The sequence below is a fragment of the Oncorhynchus gorbuscha genome, linkage group LG16, assembly GCF_021184085.1.
Source record: "Oncorhynchus gorbuscha isolate QuinsamMale2020 ecotype Even-year linkage group LG16, OgorEven_v1.0, whole genome shotgun sequence".
NCBI classification, from domain to species: domain Eukaryota; kingdom Metazoa; phylum Chordata; class Actinopteri; order Salmoniformes; family Salmonidae; genus Oncorhynchus; species Oncorhynchus gorbuscha.
Window position 1 is genome coordinate 24,337,639 of NC_060188.1, and position 17,234 is coordinate 24,354,872.

Genomic DNA, 17,234 nt, shown 5'->3' on the forward strand with positions numbered 1-17,234 from the left:
TGAGGTGGGACATGTCAGTGGAGTGTCAATAATATGTGGCCTGGCTGGCTGACAGGACACACACAGACATACTGTATACGGTACACGAGTACAAAGACCCAGTGTCTTTAGTTCACCAGCCAATCCATAAAGTGATATGAGAATATAGTAATACCATATATTCTCTTCCTGTGATTTATCCTGCTCTGCTAGCTTGGCAGAGCTACTGAGATGTACATAATGTGAGAGATGAGAGAGATGGACAACAAGGGACACGCAAGTAGACAGAAAGGCACAGAGACAATGTTAGGAACTGGCAGCCTTTCTCATCCAGCTCACCCACTGGGGTTTGCTCACACACTGTCTCTCTCTCTCTCTCTTTCTGTCTCTTTCCTTTCTCCCTCACTTCCCACCTTCTCTTTTCCTTCTCTTTCTCTCTCTCTCTCTCTGAGTCTCAGTCAGTGTCTGAGGTGTAGAATGTGGGGTGGGAGAAGACAGAGAGGGTTGGAGGGATGACCAGAAGAGAGGGAGAGAGGGCTCAGGTGTGCAGATGGAGAACGTTGAGGAACACTCAGGTGGGCAATACCTATCCTCTTCCCCTCCTCCCTCTGGTTGTCTGTCCTTTCCTCTTGTCCTTCCCATTCCTCCACTTTCATTTACGCTCAACACATTTGTTGTGTCTTTCTCTCCCGTTCTCTCCATCTCTTCGCCGCTGTGTCTTTGTGTGCTGTTAAAGTGTGCGTGTTTGCTAGCAGGGCTCTGGTATTTAGTCCTGTAAAGCGGGAGCGTTTGGGGACTGTCTCAGCCTGCTGTCTGTCTGTCAACGCAGTCACGTAGCCTGCTGACACTTTTCTAAGGCTGCTTTTCCAGTTTACAGTTTACTGCTGCTGGTTCGGTCATGGAAATATGCTTGTGAGGCCTTGTCATGGTTTCAGATGTGCCTTCTGTCTCTTTGGCTATTGTGTTTTGAGAGTGTGTGTATGTGTGTGTTTACGTGTGTGTGTGTGTGTGTGTGTGTGTGTGTGTGTGTGTGTGTGTGTGTGTGTGTGTGTGTGTGTGTGTGTGTGTGTGTGTGTGTGTGTGTGTGTGTGTGTGTGTGTGTGTGTGTGTGTGTGTGTGTGTGTGTGTGTGTGTGTGTGTGTGTGTGTGTGTGTGTGTGTGTGTGTGTGTGTGTGCGTGTGAAGAGCTTTTATTACAGCATGTGAATGCATATGTGTTAACATAAAGCTAACTTGTGTGCGTCTGTGTTACCTGAGAAACTACATTATGTGGATAGTGGACATACTGTAGCGAGACCATGCCCATGCCTTTACCATATTCCTTTACCATGTGTTTATCATACCTTTACCATGCCTTTACCATGTCTATACCATGTGTTTACCATGCCTTTAACATGTGTTTACTATTTCTTTACCATGCCTTTAACATGTGTTTACTATTTCTTTACCATGCCTATACCATGTCTATACCATGTGTTTACCATGCCTTTACCATGTCTATACCATGTGTTTACCATGCCATTAACATGTGTTTACTATTCCTTTACCATGTCTATACCATGTGTTTACTATTTCTTTACCATGTCTATACCATGTGTTTACTATTCCTTTACCATGTCTATACCATGTGTTTACCATGCCTTTACCATGTGTTTACCATGTGTTTACTATTTCTTTACCATGTCTATACCATGTCTATACCATGTGTTTACTATTCCTTTACCATGTCTATACCATGTGTTTACTATTTCTTTACCATGTCTATACCATGTGTTTACTATTCCTTTACCATGTCTATACCATGTGTTTACTATTTCTTTACCATGTCTATACCATGTGTTTACTATTCCTTTACCATGTCTATACCATGTGTTTACCATGCCTTTACCATGTCTATACCATGTGTTTACCATGCCATTAACATGTGTTTACTATTCCTTTACCATGTCTATACCATGTGTTTACTATTTCTTTACCATGTCTATACCATGTGTTTACTATTCCTTTACCATGTCTATACCATGTGTTTACCATGCCTTTACCATGTGTTTACCATGTGTTTACTATTTCTTTACCATGTCTATACCATGTCTATACCATGTCTATACCATGTGTTTACTATTCCTTTACCATGTGTTTACCATGTGTTTACTATTTCTTTACCATGTCTATACCATGTCTATACCATGTGTTTACTATTTCTTTACCATGTCTATACCATGTGTTTACTATTTCTTTACCATGTCTATACCATGTGTTTACCATGTGTTTACTATTTCTTTACCATGTCTATACCATGTGTTTACTATTCCTTTACCATGTGTTTACCATGTGTTTACTATTTCTTTACCATGTCTATACCATGTGTTTACTATTTCTTTACCATGTCTATACCATGTGTTTACCATGTGTTTACTATTTCTTTACCATGTCTATACCATGTCTTTACCATGTCTATACCATGTCTATACCATGTGTTTACCATGCCTTTAACATGTGTTTACTATTTCTTTACCATGCCTATACCATGTCTATACCATGTGTTTACCATGCCTTTAACATGTGTTTACTATTTCTTTACCATGCCTATACCATGTCTATACCATGTGTTTACCATGCCTTTACCATGTCTATACCATGTGTTTACCATGCCTTTATCATGTCTATACCATGTGTTTACCATGCCTTTATCATGTCTATACCATGTGTTTACCATGTGTTTACCATGTCTATACCATGTGTTTACCATGTCTTTACCATGTCTATACCATGTGTTTACCATGCCTTTAACATGTCTATACCATGTGTTTACCATGCCTTTATCATGTCTATACCATGTGTTTACCATGCCTATACCATGTGTTTACCATGCCTTTACCATGTCTATACCATGTGTTTACCATGCCTTTATCATGTCTATACCATGTGTTTACCATGTCTTTACCATGTCTATACCATGTGTTTACCATGCCTTTACCATGTCTATACCATGTGTTTACCATGCCTTTATCATGTCTATACCATGTGTTTACCATGCCTTTACCATGTCTATACCATGTGTTTACCATGCCTTTATCATGTCTATACCATGTGTTTACCATGTGTTTATCATGTCTATACCATGTGTTTACCATGCCTTTATCATGTCTATACCATGTGTTTACCATGTGTTTACCATGTCTATACCATGTGTTTACCATGTCTTTACCATGTCTATACCATGTGTTTACCATGCCTTTAACATGTAACGATCTGAGTGTAATGGGTGATGAGTCAAGCGCAGGAAGCAGAGAGTTCAGGTGAGTGCTATTTTGTGTTTACCATGCCTTTACCATGTCTATACCATGTGTTTACTATTCCTTTACCATGTCTATACCATGTGTTTACTATTCCTTTACCATGTCTATACCATGTGTTTACTATTCCTTTACCATGTCTATACCATGTGTTTACTATTTCTTTACCATGTCTATACCATGCCTTTAACATGTGTTTACAATTCCTTTACCATGTCTATACCATGTGTTTACCATGCCTTTACCATGTCTATACCATGTGTTTACCATGCCATTAACACGTGTTTACTATTCCTTTACCATGTCTATACCATGTGTTTACTATTCCTTTACCTTGTCTATACCATGTGTTTACTATTCCTTTACCATGTCTATACTATGTGTTTACCATGCCTTTACCATGTCTATACCATGTGTTTACCATGCCTTTAACATGTGTTTACTATTCCTTTACCATGTCTATACCATGTGTTTACTATTCCTTTACCATGTCTATACCATGTGTTTACTATGCCTTTACCATGTCTATACCATGTGTTTACTATTCCTTTACCATGTCTATACCATGTGTTTACTATTCCTTTACCATGTGTTTACTATTCCTTTACCATGCTTTTTCCATGTGTTTTTATCATACCTTTACCATGCCTTTATCATACATTTACCATGTCTATACCATGTCTTTACTATGTCTATACCATGTCTATACCATGTCTATACCATGTCTATACCATGTGTTTACTATTACTTTACCATACCTTTACCATGTCTTTACTTTACCGTGTTTTTACCATGCCTTTACCATGCCTTTACCATGCCTTTACCATGTGAGCCCTGCCTATGGGCACTAGCACATGCAGCTCTACCCATATCCCACTGTTGCCAAGGTGATGTCACAGAGCAAAAAAAGGTCTATGTTTATCTTACTGCCTCTCTCTCTCTCTCTCTCTCTCTCTCTCTCTCTCTCTCTCTCTCTCTCTCTCTCTCTCTCTCTCTCTCCTCATTCTCTCTCTCTCTCTCTCTCTCTCTCCTCTCTCCCTCTCTCTCCCTCCCTCTCTCCCTCCCTCCCTCCCTCCCTCCCTCCCTCCCTCCCTCCCTCCCTCCCTCCCTCCCTCCCTCCCTCCCTCCCTCCCTCCCTCCCTCCCTCCCTCCCTCCCTCCCTCCCTCCCTCCCTCCCTCCCTCCCTCCCCCTCTCTCTCTCTCTCTCTCTCTCTCTCTCTCTCTCTCTCTCTCCTCCCTCCCTCCCTCCCTCTCTCTCTCTCTCACTCTCTCCATCTCTCCCTCATTCCATCTCTCTCTCTCTCTCTTTTTCACACTCTCTACCTCCATCATCTGAGCTGCTGTCATTGCCATTGGAACACATTACTTAGACAGGTGGTGGGTCCATCCAGTGTGGTATAGTTCATCATTATCCCCATGTAATGGCCCTATCCTCCAGGCTCAGTAATGGACAGTACGGTGAAGCCCATCCACTAATCTGAGGCTTGATGGTGATGTCACACCTGCACAGGTTGCACATAAAGCCAGTCAGGCATGGAGGAGCAGGAGCAGCATCTGGACTGCCTGGAGGTAGCTGCCTGACAACCTGTCTGTTTGTCTGTCTGTGTATCTGTCTGTGTGTAGATGAGCTGGTTAGTCTAGACATCCAGTATTATTGAGCTACAATGCTGTGAGTACTGAAGAGCAGGCATAACGGAATATTTCAAAGTAGTGTTCTTCTGCATTTTAGTGGTAGTGTGTGTGTGTGTGTGTGTGTGTGTGTGCGTGAAACACACACACACACACACGAACGCACGAAGGGTGGCAGTGTCTCTCTCTGGCTTTCATTAGCCCCCTCTGTGTTCTGAGGCAATGGAGGTAAACACCTCTCCTCCCTTCCTCTGTCTCCCCTTAAGCTCTCATCTCTGTGTGCACTGAATCGTAAAGCAGAAGTGTGTGTGTGTGTGTGTGTGTGTGTGTGTGTGTGTGTGTGTGTGTGTGTGTGTGTGTGTGTGTGTGTGTGTGTGTGTGTGTGTGTGTGTGTGTGTGTGTGTGTGTGTGTGTGTGTGTGTGTGTGTGTGTGTAGTGATCCTTGAAATAACACTTGGCCTCCCCTTCCCTTCGTCTTTCTCTTGCTGTTCCTTCTTGAAAATAATGCTTTTCTGTTAATTAGTCAGGGGAACCTCTGGAGTTTAACCGACTATTTATTCATTCTTCTGGGATGGGTGTGTTCCAGAGGTAGGTGGTCGCCTGAGGGATAGGGGTGGGGAGGAAAACACTGGTGGGGGAGGGTGTATGTGTGTGGAGGGGGTGTGGGGGGTCAGTGAGGGGCTGATGGAGGATGCAATTGAGACTGAAAGAGCGAGAGAAAGAGGAGAGAGCAAGTGATTGACAAGCTTTTAAGTGAAGGAGTGAAAATACCCAGAAGCACCCGATGATGCATGAAGATGTTATTCAATCAGAACTCACAGAACACGGGAGAAAGCAACATACAGTCCCTGTTGGGTTGGGGAGAGGAGGTGGGTGTAGCGGAAGGGAACAAGATTTAGAAAAGTGCTCTTAAAGGACAGTGGCAAAGTAGAGATGGGATACAAAAGAAGAGCAGGATGGATAGAAACATAGCAGCTATTTCAGTGCACTTCATACATACAGTAAATCCAAGTGAGGATGAAACAGAACAGTTTACAGTTCAGTTTCATGGAGGAAGATAGAGAACAGAGAAAGCAGATGGATGAGTGACAGTGTGAGAGGGAGGCAGTAAGGTAAAGCAGGAGGTTTGTTTTTCGGAGGAGTCAGAAGGCTACTTCCCTATGGTCATATACTGTAGTTTAGATGAATGTTCCCCTGTCATGTCCCAGGCCACCACATGTCAAACACACTGTCCCAGTTACATACAGTATATCACCTCCAGCCCACTCACAACACTAATGAGACTGTGACAAATTCTTGTAGAGGAACCCCCTCCCTACCTCCCTCCCTCCCTCCCGAACCCGCTTCCCCCTTCCTCCATCTCTCTCTCCCTTCTCTCACCCCCCTGCCCCCATGTCTCTCTCTCTCTCTCTCTATGTGGTAGTGACTCAGTGCTCTAGCTGCGAGCTGGATTAGCCCTTGGCTCTGCTGTCGGCTGCTCCAGAATCTTACAGCTTCAGCCCCGGACAGCAGGATAGTTCAAGGGAGAAGGATGGGTGGAGGGAGGGAGGGAGGGATGGGTGGAGGGAGGGAGGGAGGGATGGGTGGAGGGAAGGAGGGAAGGATGGGTGGGTGGGTGGGTGGGTGGAGGGAGGGAGGGAGGGAGGGAGGGAGCTTTAAGCATTTCTCTGGTCCTCTGCTTGAGGAAGTTTGGGAACAAGATGCACCGTCTTTCCTCTCAAAGCAATATCCTTAGCTATTCTATTTACTCCAAAAGTGTGCCAATGCTATTTTGCTAAAGCTATGCAGGTGTCATTTTTTTATTTTACCTTTATTTTACTAGGCAAGTCAGTTAAGAACAAATTCTTATTTTCAATGACGGCCTAGGAACAGTGGGTTAACTGCCTGTTCAAGGGCAGAACGACAGATTTGTACCTTGTCAGCTCGGGGATTCAAACTTGCAACCTTTCGGTTACTAGTCCAACGCTCTAACCACTGGAACCTTTCGGTTACTAGTCCAACGCTCTAACCACTGCAACCTTTCGGTTACTAGTCCAACGCTCTAACCACTGCAACCTTTCGGTTACTAGTCCAACGCTCTAACCACTGCAACCTTTCGGTTACTAGTCCAACGCTCTAACCACTGCAACCTTTCGGTTACTAGTCCAACGCTCTAACCACTGCAACCTTTCGGTTACTAGTCCAACGCTCTAACCACTGCAACCTTTCGGTTACTAGTCCAACGCTCTAACCACTGCAACCTTTCGGTTACTAGTCCAACGCTCTAACCACTGCAACCTTTCGGTTACTAGTCCAACGCTCTAACCACTGCAACCTTTCGGTTACTAGTCCAACGCTCTAACCACTGCAACCTTTCGGTTACTAGTCCAGCGCTCTAACCACTGCAACCTTTCGGTTACTAGTCCAACGCTCTAACCACTAGGCTACCCTGCCGCCCCCCATGTTCATCATGGCATAAAATACATTCTGAAGCACATAGTTGGGAGAGGAACATTTCCCCTCCCCTCCCCAACAGTAGAACATGGTTGTTTCCCCCAGAGAGAAAGCCCACACATGGGTCTGATGGTCAGCCTGGCTCCCCGTCGACTCCCAGGGTACACAGCCAATCAGATCACCCTGAGGAAACGTCAGGAAATGTCAGGTTCTGTGGGGTACTGTGGTAAATGTTAAAGTCCTCCATGTGAGACTGAAACGCTAGCGTGTCTGCCTCAAAGGCCATACCATCCAGTTTAGGTCCATTATACTGTAGGAAGTGAGGGAGGGAGGGAAACAGATAGAGACAGGCAGACAGAGATAGAGAATGACAGATACATGAGACAGTTGAATTACTGAAGCTGAAATGCGACACTATATAAAGAACATTTGTAATCTTTGAGTGTATGAGTGTGTGATGGGTGTGAGTGTGTGTGCGCATGTGCGTGTGTGTGTGTGGCCAGAATACTCAATACGATTCCCAGACATCAGTAAAAGCGTGTAAGCAGTCAAAACGAATCACCACTTCACAGTATTCATTTCAACTTCTATCTGCTTGCCTGATTGATTGTGAGAGTTTTAATTTTGTGGAGGGAAGAATGGAGGTGAGGTGACTATTGTACCCTGCTGTAGTAAGCCTCTGTGCAATTATTCATTTCTCCCACCAAGACAGAGTACTCTCCTCCATTTGGGAACAGACTGATAGATCAGAAGTAGGCTGCGATGGCGACAGGGCAGTTCAGGGACTGCTTTCTGTTTGACTCGGTACCATCAAGTATGATTTATATTGACCTTTCAACAAAAGGGTGTGGTATCAACTAAGGGTATGGTATCAACTAAGGGTATGGTATTAACTAAGGGTATGGTATTAACTACGGGTATGGTATCAACTAAGGGTATGGTATCAACTAAGGGTATGGTATTAACTAAGGGTATGGTATTAACTACGGGTATGGTATCAACTAACTATGGTATCAACTAAGGGTATGGTATTAACTAAGGGTATGGTATCAACTAAGGGTATGGTATCAACTAAGGGTATGGTATTAACTAAGGGTATGGTATCAACTAAGGGTATGGTATCAACTAAGGGTATGGTATCAACTAAGGGTATGGTATCAACTAAGGGTATGGTATTAACTAAGGGTATGGTATTAACTACGGGTATGGTATCAACTAAGGGTATGGTATCAACTAAGGGTATGGTATTAACTAAGGGTATGGTATTAACTACGGGTATGGTATCAACTAAGGGTATGGTATCAACTAAGGGTATGGTATTAACTACGGGTATGGTATTAACTAAGGGTATGGTATCAACTAAGGGTATGGTATCAACTAAGGGTATGGTATTAACTAAGGGTGTGGTATCAACTAAGGGTGTGGTATTAACTAAGGGTATGGTATTAACTACGGGTATGGTATTAACTAAGGGTGTGGTATTAACTAAGGGTGTGGTATCAACTAAGGGTGTGGTATTAACAAAAGGTATGGTATTAACTAAGGGTGTGGTATTAACTAAGGGTATGGTTTTAACTAAGGGTATGGTAGTAACTAAGGGTATGGTATTAACTAAGGGTATGGTATTAACTACGGGTATGGTATTAACAAAAGGTATGGTATTAACTAAGGGTATGGTATTAACAAAAGGTATGGTATTAACTAAGGGTATGGTATTAACTAAGGGTATGGTATTAACAAAATGTATGGTATTAACTAAGGGTATGGTATTAACAAAAGGTATGGTATGGTATTAACTAAGGGTATGGTATTAACAAAAGGTATGGTATTAACTAAGGGTATGGTATTAACTAAGGGTATGGTATTAACAAAAGGTATGGTATTAACTAAGGGTATGGTATTAACTAAGGGTGTGGTATTAACTAAGGGTGTGGTATTAACTAATGGTATGGTAGTAACTAAGGGTATGATTTTAACTAAGGGTATGGTATTAACTAAGGGTATGGTATTAACTACGGGTATGGTATTAACAAAAGGTATGGTATTAACTAAGGGTATGGTATTAACAAAAGGTATGGTATTAACTAAGGGTATGGTATTAACTAAGGGTATGGTATTAACAAAATGTATGGTATTAACTAAGGGTATGGTATTAACAAAAGGTATGGTATGGTATTAACTAAGGGTATGGTATTAACAAAAGGTATGGTATTAACTAAGGGTATGGTATTAACTAAGGGTATGGTATTAACAAAAGGTATGGTATTAACTAAGGGTATGGTATTAACAAAAGGTATGATATTAACTAAGGTTATGGTATTAACTAAGGGTATGGTATTAACAAAAGGCATGGTATTAACTAAGGGTGTGGTATTAACTAAGGGTATGGTTTTAACTAAGGGTATGGTAGTAACTAAGGGTATGGTATTAACAAAAGGTATGGTATTAACTAAGGGTATGGTATTAACTAAGGGTATGGTATTAACAAAAGGTATGGTATTAACTAAGGGTATGGTATTAACAAAAGGTATGGTATTAACAAAAGGTATGGTATTAACTAAGGGTGTGGTATTAACTAAGGGTATGTTAGTAACTAAGGGTATGGTATTAACTAAGGGTATGGTATTAACTACGGGTATGGTATTAACAAAAGGTATGGTATTAACTAAGGGTATGGTATTAACAAAAGGTATGGTATTAACTAAGGGTATGGTATTAACTAAGGGTATGGTATCAACTAAGGGTATGGTATCAACTAAGGGTATGGTATTAACTAAGGGTATGGTATTAACTAAGGTATGGTATCAACTAAGGGTATGGTATCAACTAAGGGTATGGTATTAACTACGGGTATGGTATTAACTAAGGGTATGGTATCAACTAAGGGTATGGTATCAACTAAGGGTATGGTATTAACTAAGGGTGTGGTATCAACTAAGGGTGTGGTATTAACTAAGGGTATGGTATTAACTACGGGTATGGTATTAACTAAGGGTGTGGTATTAACTAAGGGTGTGGTATCAACTAAGGGTGTGGTATTAACAAAAGGTATGGTATTAACTAAGGGTGTGGTATTAACTAAGGGTATGGTTTTAACTAAGGGTATGGTAGTAACTAAGGGTATGGTATTAACTAAGGGTATGGTATTAACTACGGGTATGGTATTAACAAAAGGTATGGTATTAACTAAGGGTATGGTATTAACAAAAGGTATGGTATTAACTAAGGGTATGGTATTAACTAAGGGTATGGTATTAACAAAATGTATGGTATTAACTAAGGGTATGGTATTAACAAAAGGTATGGTATGGTATTAACTAAGGGTATGGTATTAACAAAAGGTATGGTATTAACTAAGGGTATGGTATTAACTAAGGGTATGGTATTAACAAAAGGTATGGTATTAACTAAGGGTATGGTATTAACAAAAGGTATGGTATTAACAAAAGGTATGGTATTAACTAAGGGTGTGGTATTAACTAAGGGTATGTTAGTAACTAAGGGTATGGTATTAACTAAGGGTATGGTATTAACTACGGGTATGGTATTAACAAAAGGTATGGTATTAACTAAGGGTATGGTATTAACAAAAGGTATGGTATTAACTAAGGGTATGTTAGTAACTAAGGGTATGGTATTAACTAAGGGTATGGTATTAACTACGGGTATGGTATTAACAAAAGGTATGGTATTAACTAAGGGTATGGTATTAACAAAAGGTATGGTATTAACTAAGGGTATGGTATTAACTACGGGTATGGTATCAACTAAGGGTATGGTATCAACTAAGGGTATGGTATTAACTAAGGGTATGGTATTAACTACGGGTATGGTATCAACTAAGGGTATGGTATCAACTAAGGGTATGGTATTAACTACGGGTATGGTATTAACTAAGGGTATGGTATCAACTAAGGGTATGGTATCAACTAAGGGTATGGTATTAACTACGGGTATGGTATTAACTAAGGGTATGGTATCAACTAAGGGTATGGTATCAACTAAGGGTATGGTATTAACTAAGGGTGTGGTATCAACTAAGGGTGTGGTATTAACTAAGGGTATGGTATTAACTACGGGTATGGTATTAACTAAGGGTGTGGTATTAACTAAGGGTGTGGTATCAACTAAGGGTGTGGTATTAACAAAAGGTATGGTATTAACTAAGGGTGTGGTATTAACTAAGGGTATGGTTTAACTAAGGGTATGGTAGTAACTAAGGGTATGGTATTAACTAAGGGTATGGTATTAACTACGGGTATGGTATTAACAAAAGGTATGGTATTAACTAAGGGTATGGTATTAACAAAAGGTATGGTATTAACTAAGGGTATGGTATTAACTAAGGGTATGGTATTAACAAAATGTATGGTATTAACTAAGGGTATGGTATTAACAAAAGGTATGGTATGGTATTAACTAAGGGTATGGTATTAACAAAAGGTATGGTATTAACTAAGGGTATGGTATTAACTAAGGGTATGGTATTAACAAAAGGTATGGTATTAACTAAGGGTATGGTATTAACTAAGGGTGTGGTATTAACTAAGGGTGTGGTATTAACTAATGGTATGGTAGTAACTAAGGGTATGATTTTAACTAAGGGTATGGTATTAACTAAGGGTATGGTATTAACTACGGGTATGGTATTAACAAAAGGTATGGTATTAACTAAGGGTATGGTATTAACAAAAGGTATGGTATTAACTAAGGGTATGGTATTAACTAAGGGTATGGTATTAACAAAATGTATGGTATTAACTAAGGGTATGGTATTAACAAAAGGTATGGTATGGTATTAACTAAGGGTATGGTATTAACAAAAAAGGTATGGTATTAACTAAGGGTATGGTATTAACTAAGGGTATGGTATTAACAAAAGGTATGGTATTAACTAAGGGTATGGTATTAACAAAAGGTATGATATTAACTAAGGTTATGGTATTAACTAAGGGTATGGTATTAACAAAAGGCATGGTATTAAGTAAGGGTGTGGTATTAACTAAGGGTATGGTTTTAACTAAGGGTATGGTAGTAACTAAGGGTATGGTATTAACAAAAGGTATGGTATTAACTAAGGGTATGGTATTAACTAAGGGTATGGTATTAACAAAAGGTATGGTATTAACTAAGGGTATGGTATTAACAAAAGGTATGGTATTAACAAAAGGTATGGTATTAACTAAGGGTGTGGTATTAACTAAGGGTATGTTAGTAACTAAGGGTATGGTATTAACTAAGGGTATGGTATTAACTACGGGTATGGTATTAACAAAAGGTATGGTATTAACTAAGGGTATGGTATTAACAAAAGGTATGGTATGGTATTAACTAAGGGTATGGTCTTAACAAAAGGTATGGTATTAACTAAGGGTATGGTATTAACTACGGGTATGGTATCAACTAAGGGTATGGTATCAACTAAGGGTATGGTATTAACTAAGGGTATGGTATTAACTACGGGTATGGTATCAACTAAGGGTATGGTATCAACTAAGGGTATGGTATTAACTAAGGGTATGGTATCAACTAAGGGTATGGTATCAACTAAGGGTATGGTATTAACTAAGGGTATGGTATCAACTAAGGGTATGGTATCAACTAAGGGTATGGTATCAACTAAGGGTATGGTATCAACTAAGGGTATGGTATTAACTAAGGGTATGGTATTAACTACGGGTATGGTATCAACTAAGGGTATGGTATCAACTAAGGGTATGGTATTAACTAAGGGTATGGTATTAACTACGGGTATGGTATCAACTAAGGGTATGGTATCAACTAAGGGTATGGTATTAACTACGGGTATGGTATTAACTAAGGGTATGGTATCAACTAAGGGTATGGTATCAACTAAGGGTATGGTATTAACTAAGGGTGTGGTATCAACTAAGGGTGTGGTATTAACTAAGGGTATGGTATTAACTACGGGTATGGTATTAACTAAGGGTGTGGTATTAACTAAGGGTGTGGTATCAACTAAGGGTGTGGTATTAACAAAAGGTATGGTATTAACTAAGGGTGTGGTATTAACTAAGGGTATGGTTTTAACTAAGGGTATGGTAGTAACTAAGGGTATGGTATTAACTAAGGGTATGGTATTAACTACGGGTATGGTATTAACAAAAGGTATGGTATTAACTAAGGGTATGGTATTAACAAAAGGTATGGTATTAACTAAGGGTATGGTATTAACTAAGGGTATGGTATTAACAAAATGTATGGTATTAACTAAGGGTATGGTATTAACAAAAGGTATGGTATGGTATTAACTAAGGGTATGGTATTAACAAAAGGTATGGTATTAACTAAGGGTATGGTATTAACTAAGGGTATGGTATTAACAAAAGGTATGGTATTAACTAAGGGTATGGTATTAACTAAGGGTGTGGTATTAACTAAGGGTGTGGTATTAACTAATGGTATGGTAGTAACTAAGGGTATGATTTTAACTAAGGGTATGGTATTAACTAAGGGTATGGTATTAACTACGGGTATGGTATTAACAAAAGGTATGGTATTAACTAAGGGTATGGTATTAACTAAGGGTATGGTATTAACAAAATGTATGGTATTAACTAAGGGTATGGTATTAACAAAAGGTATGGTATGGTATTAACTAAGGGTATGGTATTAACAAAAGGTATGGTATTAACTAAGGGTATGGTATTAACTAAGGGTATGGTATTAACAAAAGGTATGGTATTAACTAAGGGTATGGTATTAACTAAGGGTGTGGTATTAACTAAGGGTGTGGTATTAACTAATGGTATGGTAGTAACTAAGGGTATGATTTTAACTAAGGGTATGGTATTAACTAAGGGTATGGTATTAACTACGGGTATGGTATTAACAAAAGGTATGGTATTAACTAAGGGTATGGTATTAACAAAAGGTATGGTATTAACTAAGGGTATGGTATTAACTAAGGGTATGGTATTAACAAAATGTATGGTATTAACTAAGGGTATGGTATTAACAAAAGGTATGGTATGGTATTAACTAAGGGTATGGTATTAACAAAAGGTATGGTATTAACTAAGGGTATGGTATTAACTAAGGGTATGGTATTAACAAAAGGTATGGTATTAACTAAGGGTATGGTATTAACAAAAGGTATGATATTAACTAAGGTTATGGTATTAACTAAGGGTATGGTATTAACAAAAGGCATGGTATTAACTAAGGGTGTGGTATTAACTAAGGGTATGGTTTTAACTAAGGGTATGGTAGTAACTAAGGGTATGGTATTAACAAAAGGTATGGTATTAACTAAGGGTATGGTATTAACTAAGGGTATGGTATTAACAAAAGGTATGGTATTAACTAAGGGTATGGTATTAACAAAAGGTATGGTATTAACAAAAGGTATGGTATTAACTAAGGGTGTGGTATTAACTAAGGGTATGTTAGTAACTAAGGGTATGGTATTAACTAAGGGTATGGTATTAACTACGGGTATGGTATTAACAAAAGGTATGGTATTAACTAAGGGTATGGTATTAACAAAAGGTATGGTATTAACTAAGGGTATGGTATTAACTAAGGGTATGGTATTAACAAAATGTATGGTATTAACTAAGGGTATGGTATTAACAAAAGGTATGGTATGGTATTAACTAAGGGTATGGTATTAACAAAATGTATGGTATTAACTAAGGGTATGGTATTAACAAAAGGTATGGTATGGTATTAACTAAGGGTATGGTATTAACAAAAGGTATGGTATTAACTAAGGGTATGGTATTAACTAAGGGTATGGTATTAACAAAAGGTATGGTATTAACTAAGGGTATGGTATTAACTAAGGGTGTGGTATTAACTAATGGTATGGTAGTAACTAAGGGTATGATTTTAACTAAGGGTATGGTATTAACTAAGGGTATGGTATTAACTACGGGTATGGTATTAACAAAAGGTATGGTATTAACTAAGGGTATGGTATTAACTAAGGGTATGGTATTAACAAAATGTATGGTATTAACTAAGGGTATGGTATTAACAAAAGGTATGGTATGGTATTAACTAAGGGTATGGTATTAACAAAGGTATGGTATTAACTAAGGGTATGGTATTAACTAAGGGTATGGTATTAACAAAATGTATGGTATTAACTAAGGGTATGGTATTAACAAAAGGTATGGTATGGTATTAACTAAGGGTATGGTATTAACAAAATGTATGGTATTAACTAAGGGTATGGTATTAACAAAAGGTATGGTATGGTATTAACTAAGGGTATGGTATTAACAAAAGGTATGGTATTAACTAAGGGTATGGTATTAACTAAGGGTATGGTATTAACAAAAGGTATGGTATTAACTAAGGGTATGGTATTAACTAAGGGTGTGGTATTAACTAATGGTATGGTAGTAACTAAGGGTATGATTTTAACTAAGGGTATGGTATTAACTAAGGGTATGGTATTAACTACGGGTATGGTATTAACAAAAGGTATGGTATTAACTAAGGGTATGGTATTAACTAAGGGTATGGTATTAACAAAATGTATGGTATTAACTAAGGGTATGGTATTAACAAAAGGTATGGTATGGTATTAACTAAGGGTATGGTATTAACAAAAGGTATGGTATTAACTAAGGGTATGGTATTAACTAAGGATATGGTATTAACAAAAGGTATGGTATTAACTAAGGGTATGGTATTAACAAAAGGTATGATATTAACTAAGGTTATGGTATTAACTAAGGGTATGGTATTAACAAAAGGCATGGTATTAACTAAGGGTGTGGTATTAACTAAGGGTATGGTTTTAACTAAGGGTATGGTAGTAACTAAGGGTATGGTATTAACAAAAGGTATGGTATTAACTAAGGGTATGGTATTAACTAAGGGTATGGTATTAACAAAAGGTATGGTATTAACTAAGGGTATGGTATTAACAAAAGGTATGGTATTAACAAAAGGTATGGTATTAACTAAGGGTGTGGTATTAACTAAGGGTATGTTAGTAACTAAGGGTATGGTATTAACTAAGGGTATGGTATTAACTACGGGTATGGTATTAACAAAAGGTATGGTATTAACTAAGGGTATGGTATTAACAAAAGGTATGGTATGGTATTAACTAAGGGTATGGTATTAACAAAAGGTATGGTATTAACTAAGGGTATGGTATTAACTACGGGTATGGTATCAACTAAGGGTATGGTATCAACTAAGGGTATGGTATTAACTAAGGGTATGGTATTAACTACGGGTATGGTATCAACTAAGGGTATGGTATCAACTAAGGGTATGGTATTAACTAAGGGTATGGTATCAACTAAGGGTATGGTATCAACTAAGGGTATGGTATTAACTAAGGGTATGGTATCAACTAAGGGTATGGTATCAACTAAGGGTATGGTATCAACTAAGGGTATGGTATCAACTAAGGGTATGGTATTAACTAAGGGTATGGTATTAACTACGGGTATGGTATCAACTAAGGGTATGGTATCAACTAAGGGTATGGTATTAACTAAGGGTATGGTATTAACTACGGGTATGGTATCAACTAAGGGTATGGTATCAACTAAGGGTATGGTATTAACTACGGGTATGGTATTAACTAAGGGTATGGTATCAACTAAGGGTATGGTATCAACTAAGGGTATGGTATTAACTAAGGGTGTGGTATCAACTAAGGGTGTGGTATTAACTAAGGGTATGGTATTAACTACGGGTATGGTATTAACTAAGGGTGTGGTATTAACTAAGGGTGTGGTAGTCACTAAGGGTATGCTATTAACTAAGGGTATGGTATTAACTAAGGGTATGGTATTAACAAAAGGTATGGTAGTAACTAAGGGTGTGGTATTAACTAAGGGTATGGTTTTAACTAAGGGTATGGTAGTAACTAAGGGTATGGTATTAACAAAAGGTATGGTATTAA

The 17,234-nt window shown here is 38.7% G+C and overlaps 1 protein-coding gene across 3 annotated transcripts in view; it reads left to right on the top strand.

Moving 5' to 3' along the window:
* The first annotated feature begins 436 nt into the window (after positions 1-436).
* Positions 437-17,234, top strand: part of LOC124000756 (SRC kinase signaling inhibitor 1-like) — a 150,918-nt gene continuing 134,120 nt past the window's right edge. For all 3 annotated transcript variants that reach the window (XM_046307344.1, XM_046307345.1, XM_046307347.1), the window contains exon 1: positions 437-554. In XM_046307344.1, coding sequence (XP_046163300.1) covers positions 530-554 — 25 coding nt within the window. In that variant the 5' untranslated portion in view covers positions 437-529. The remainder of the gene's footprint in view (positions 555-17,234) is intronic.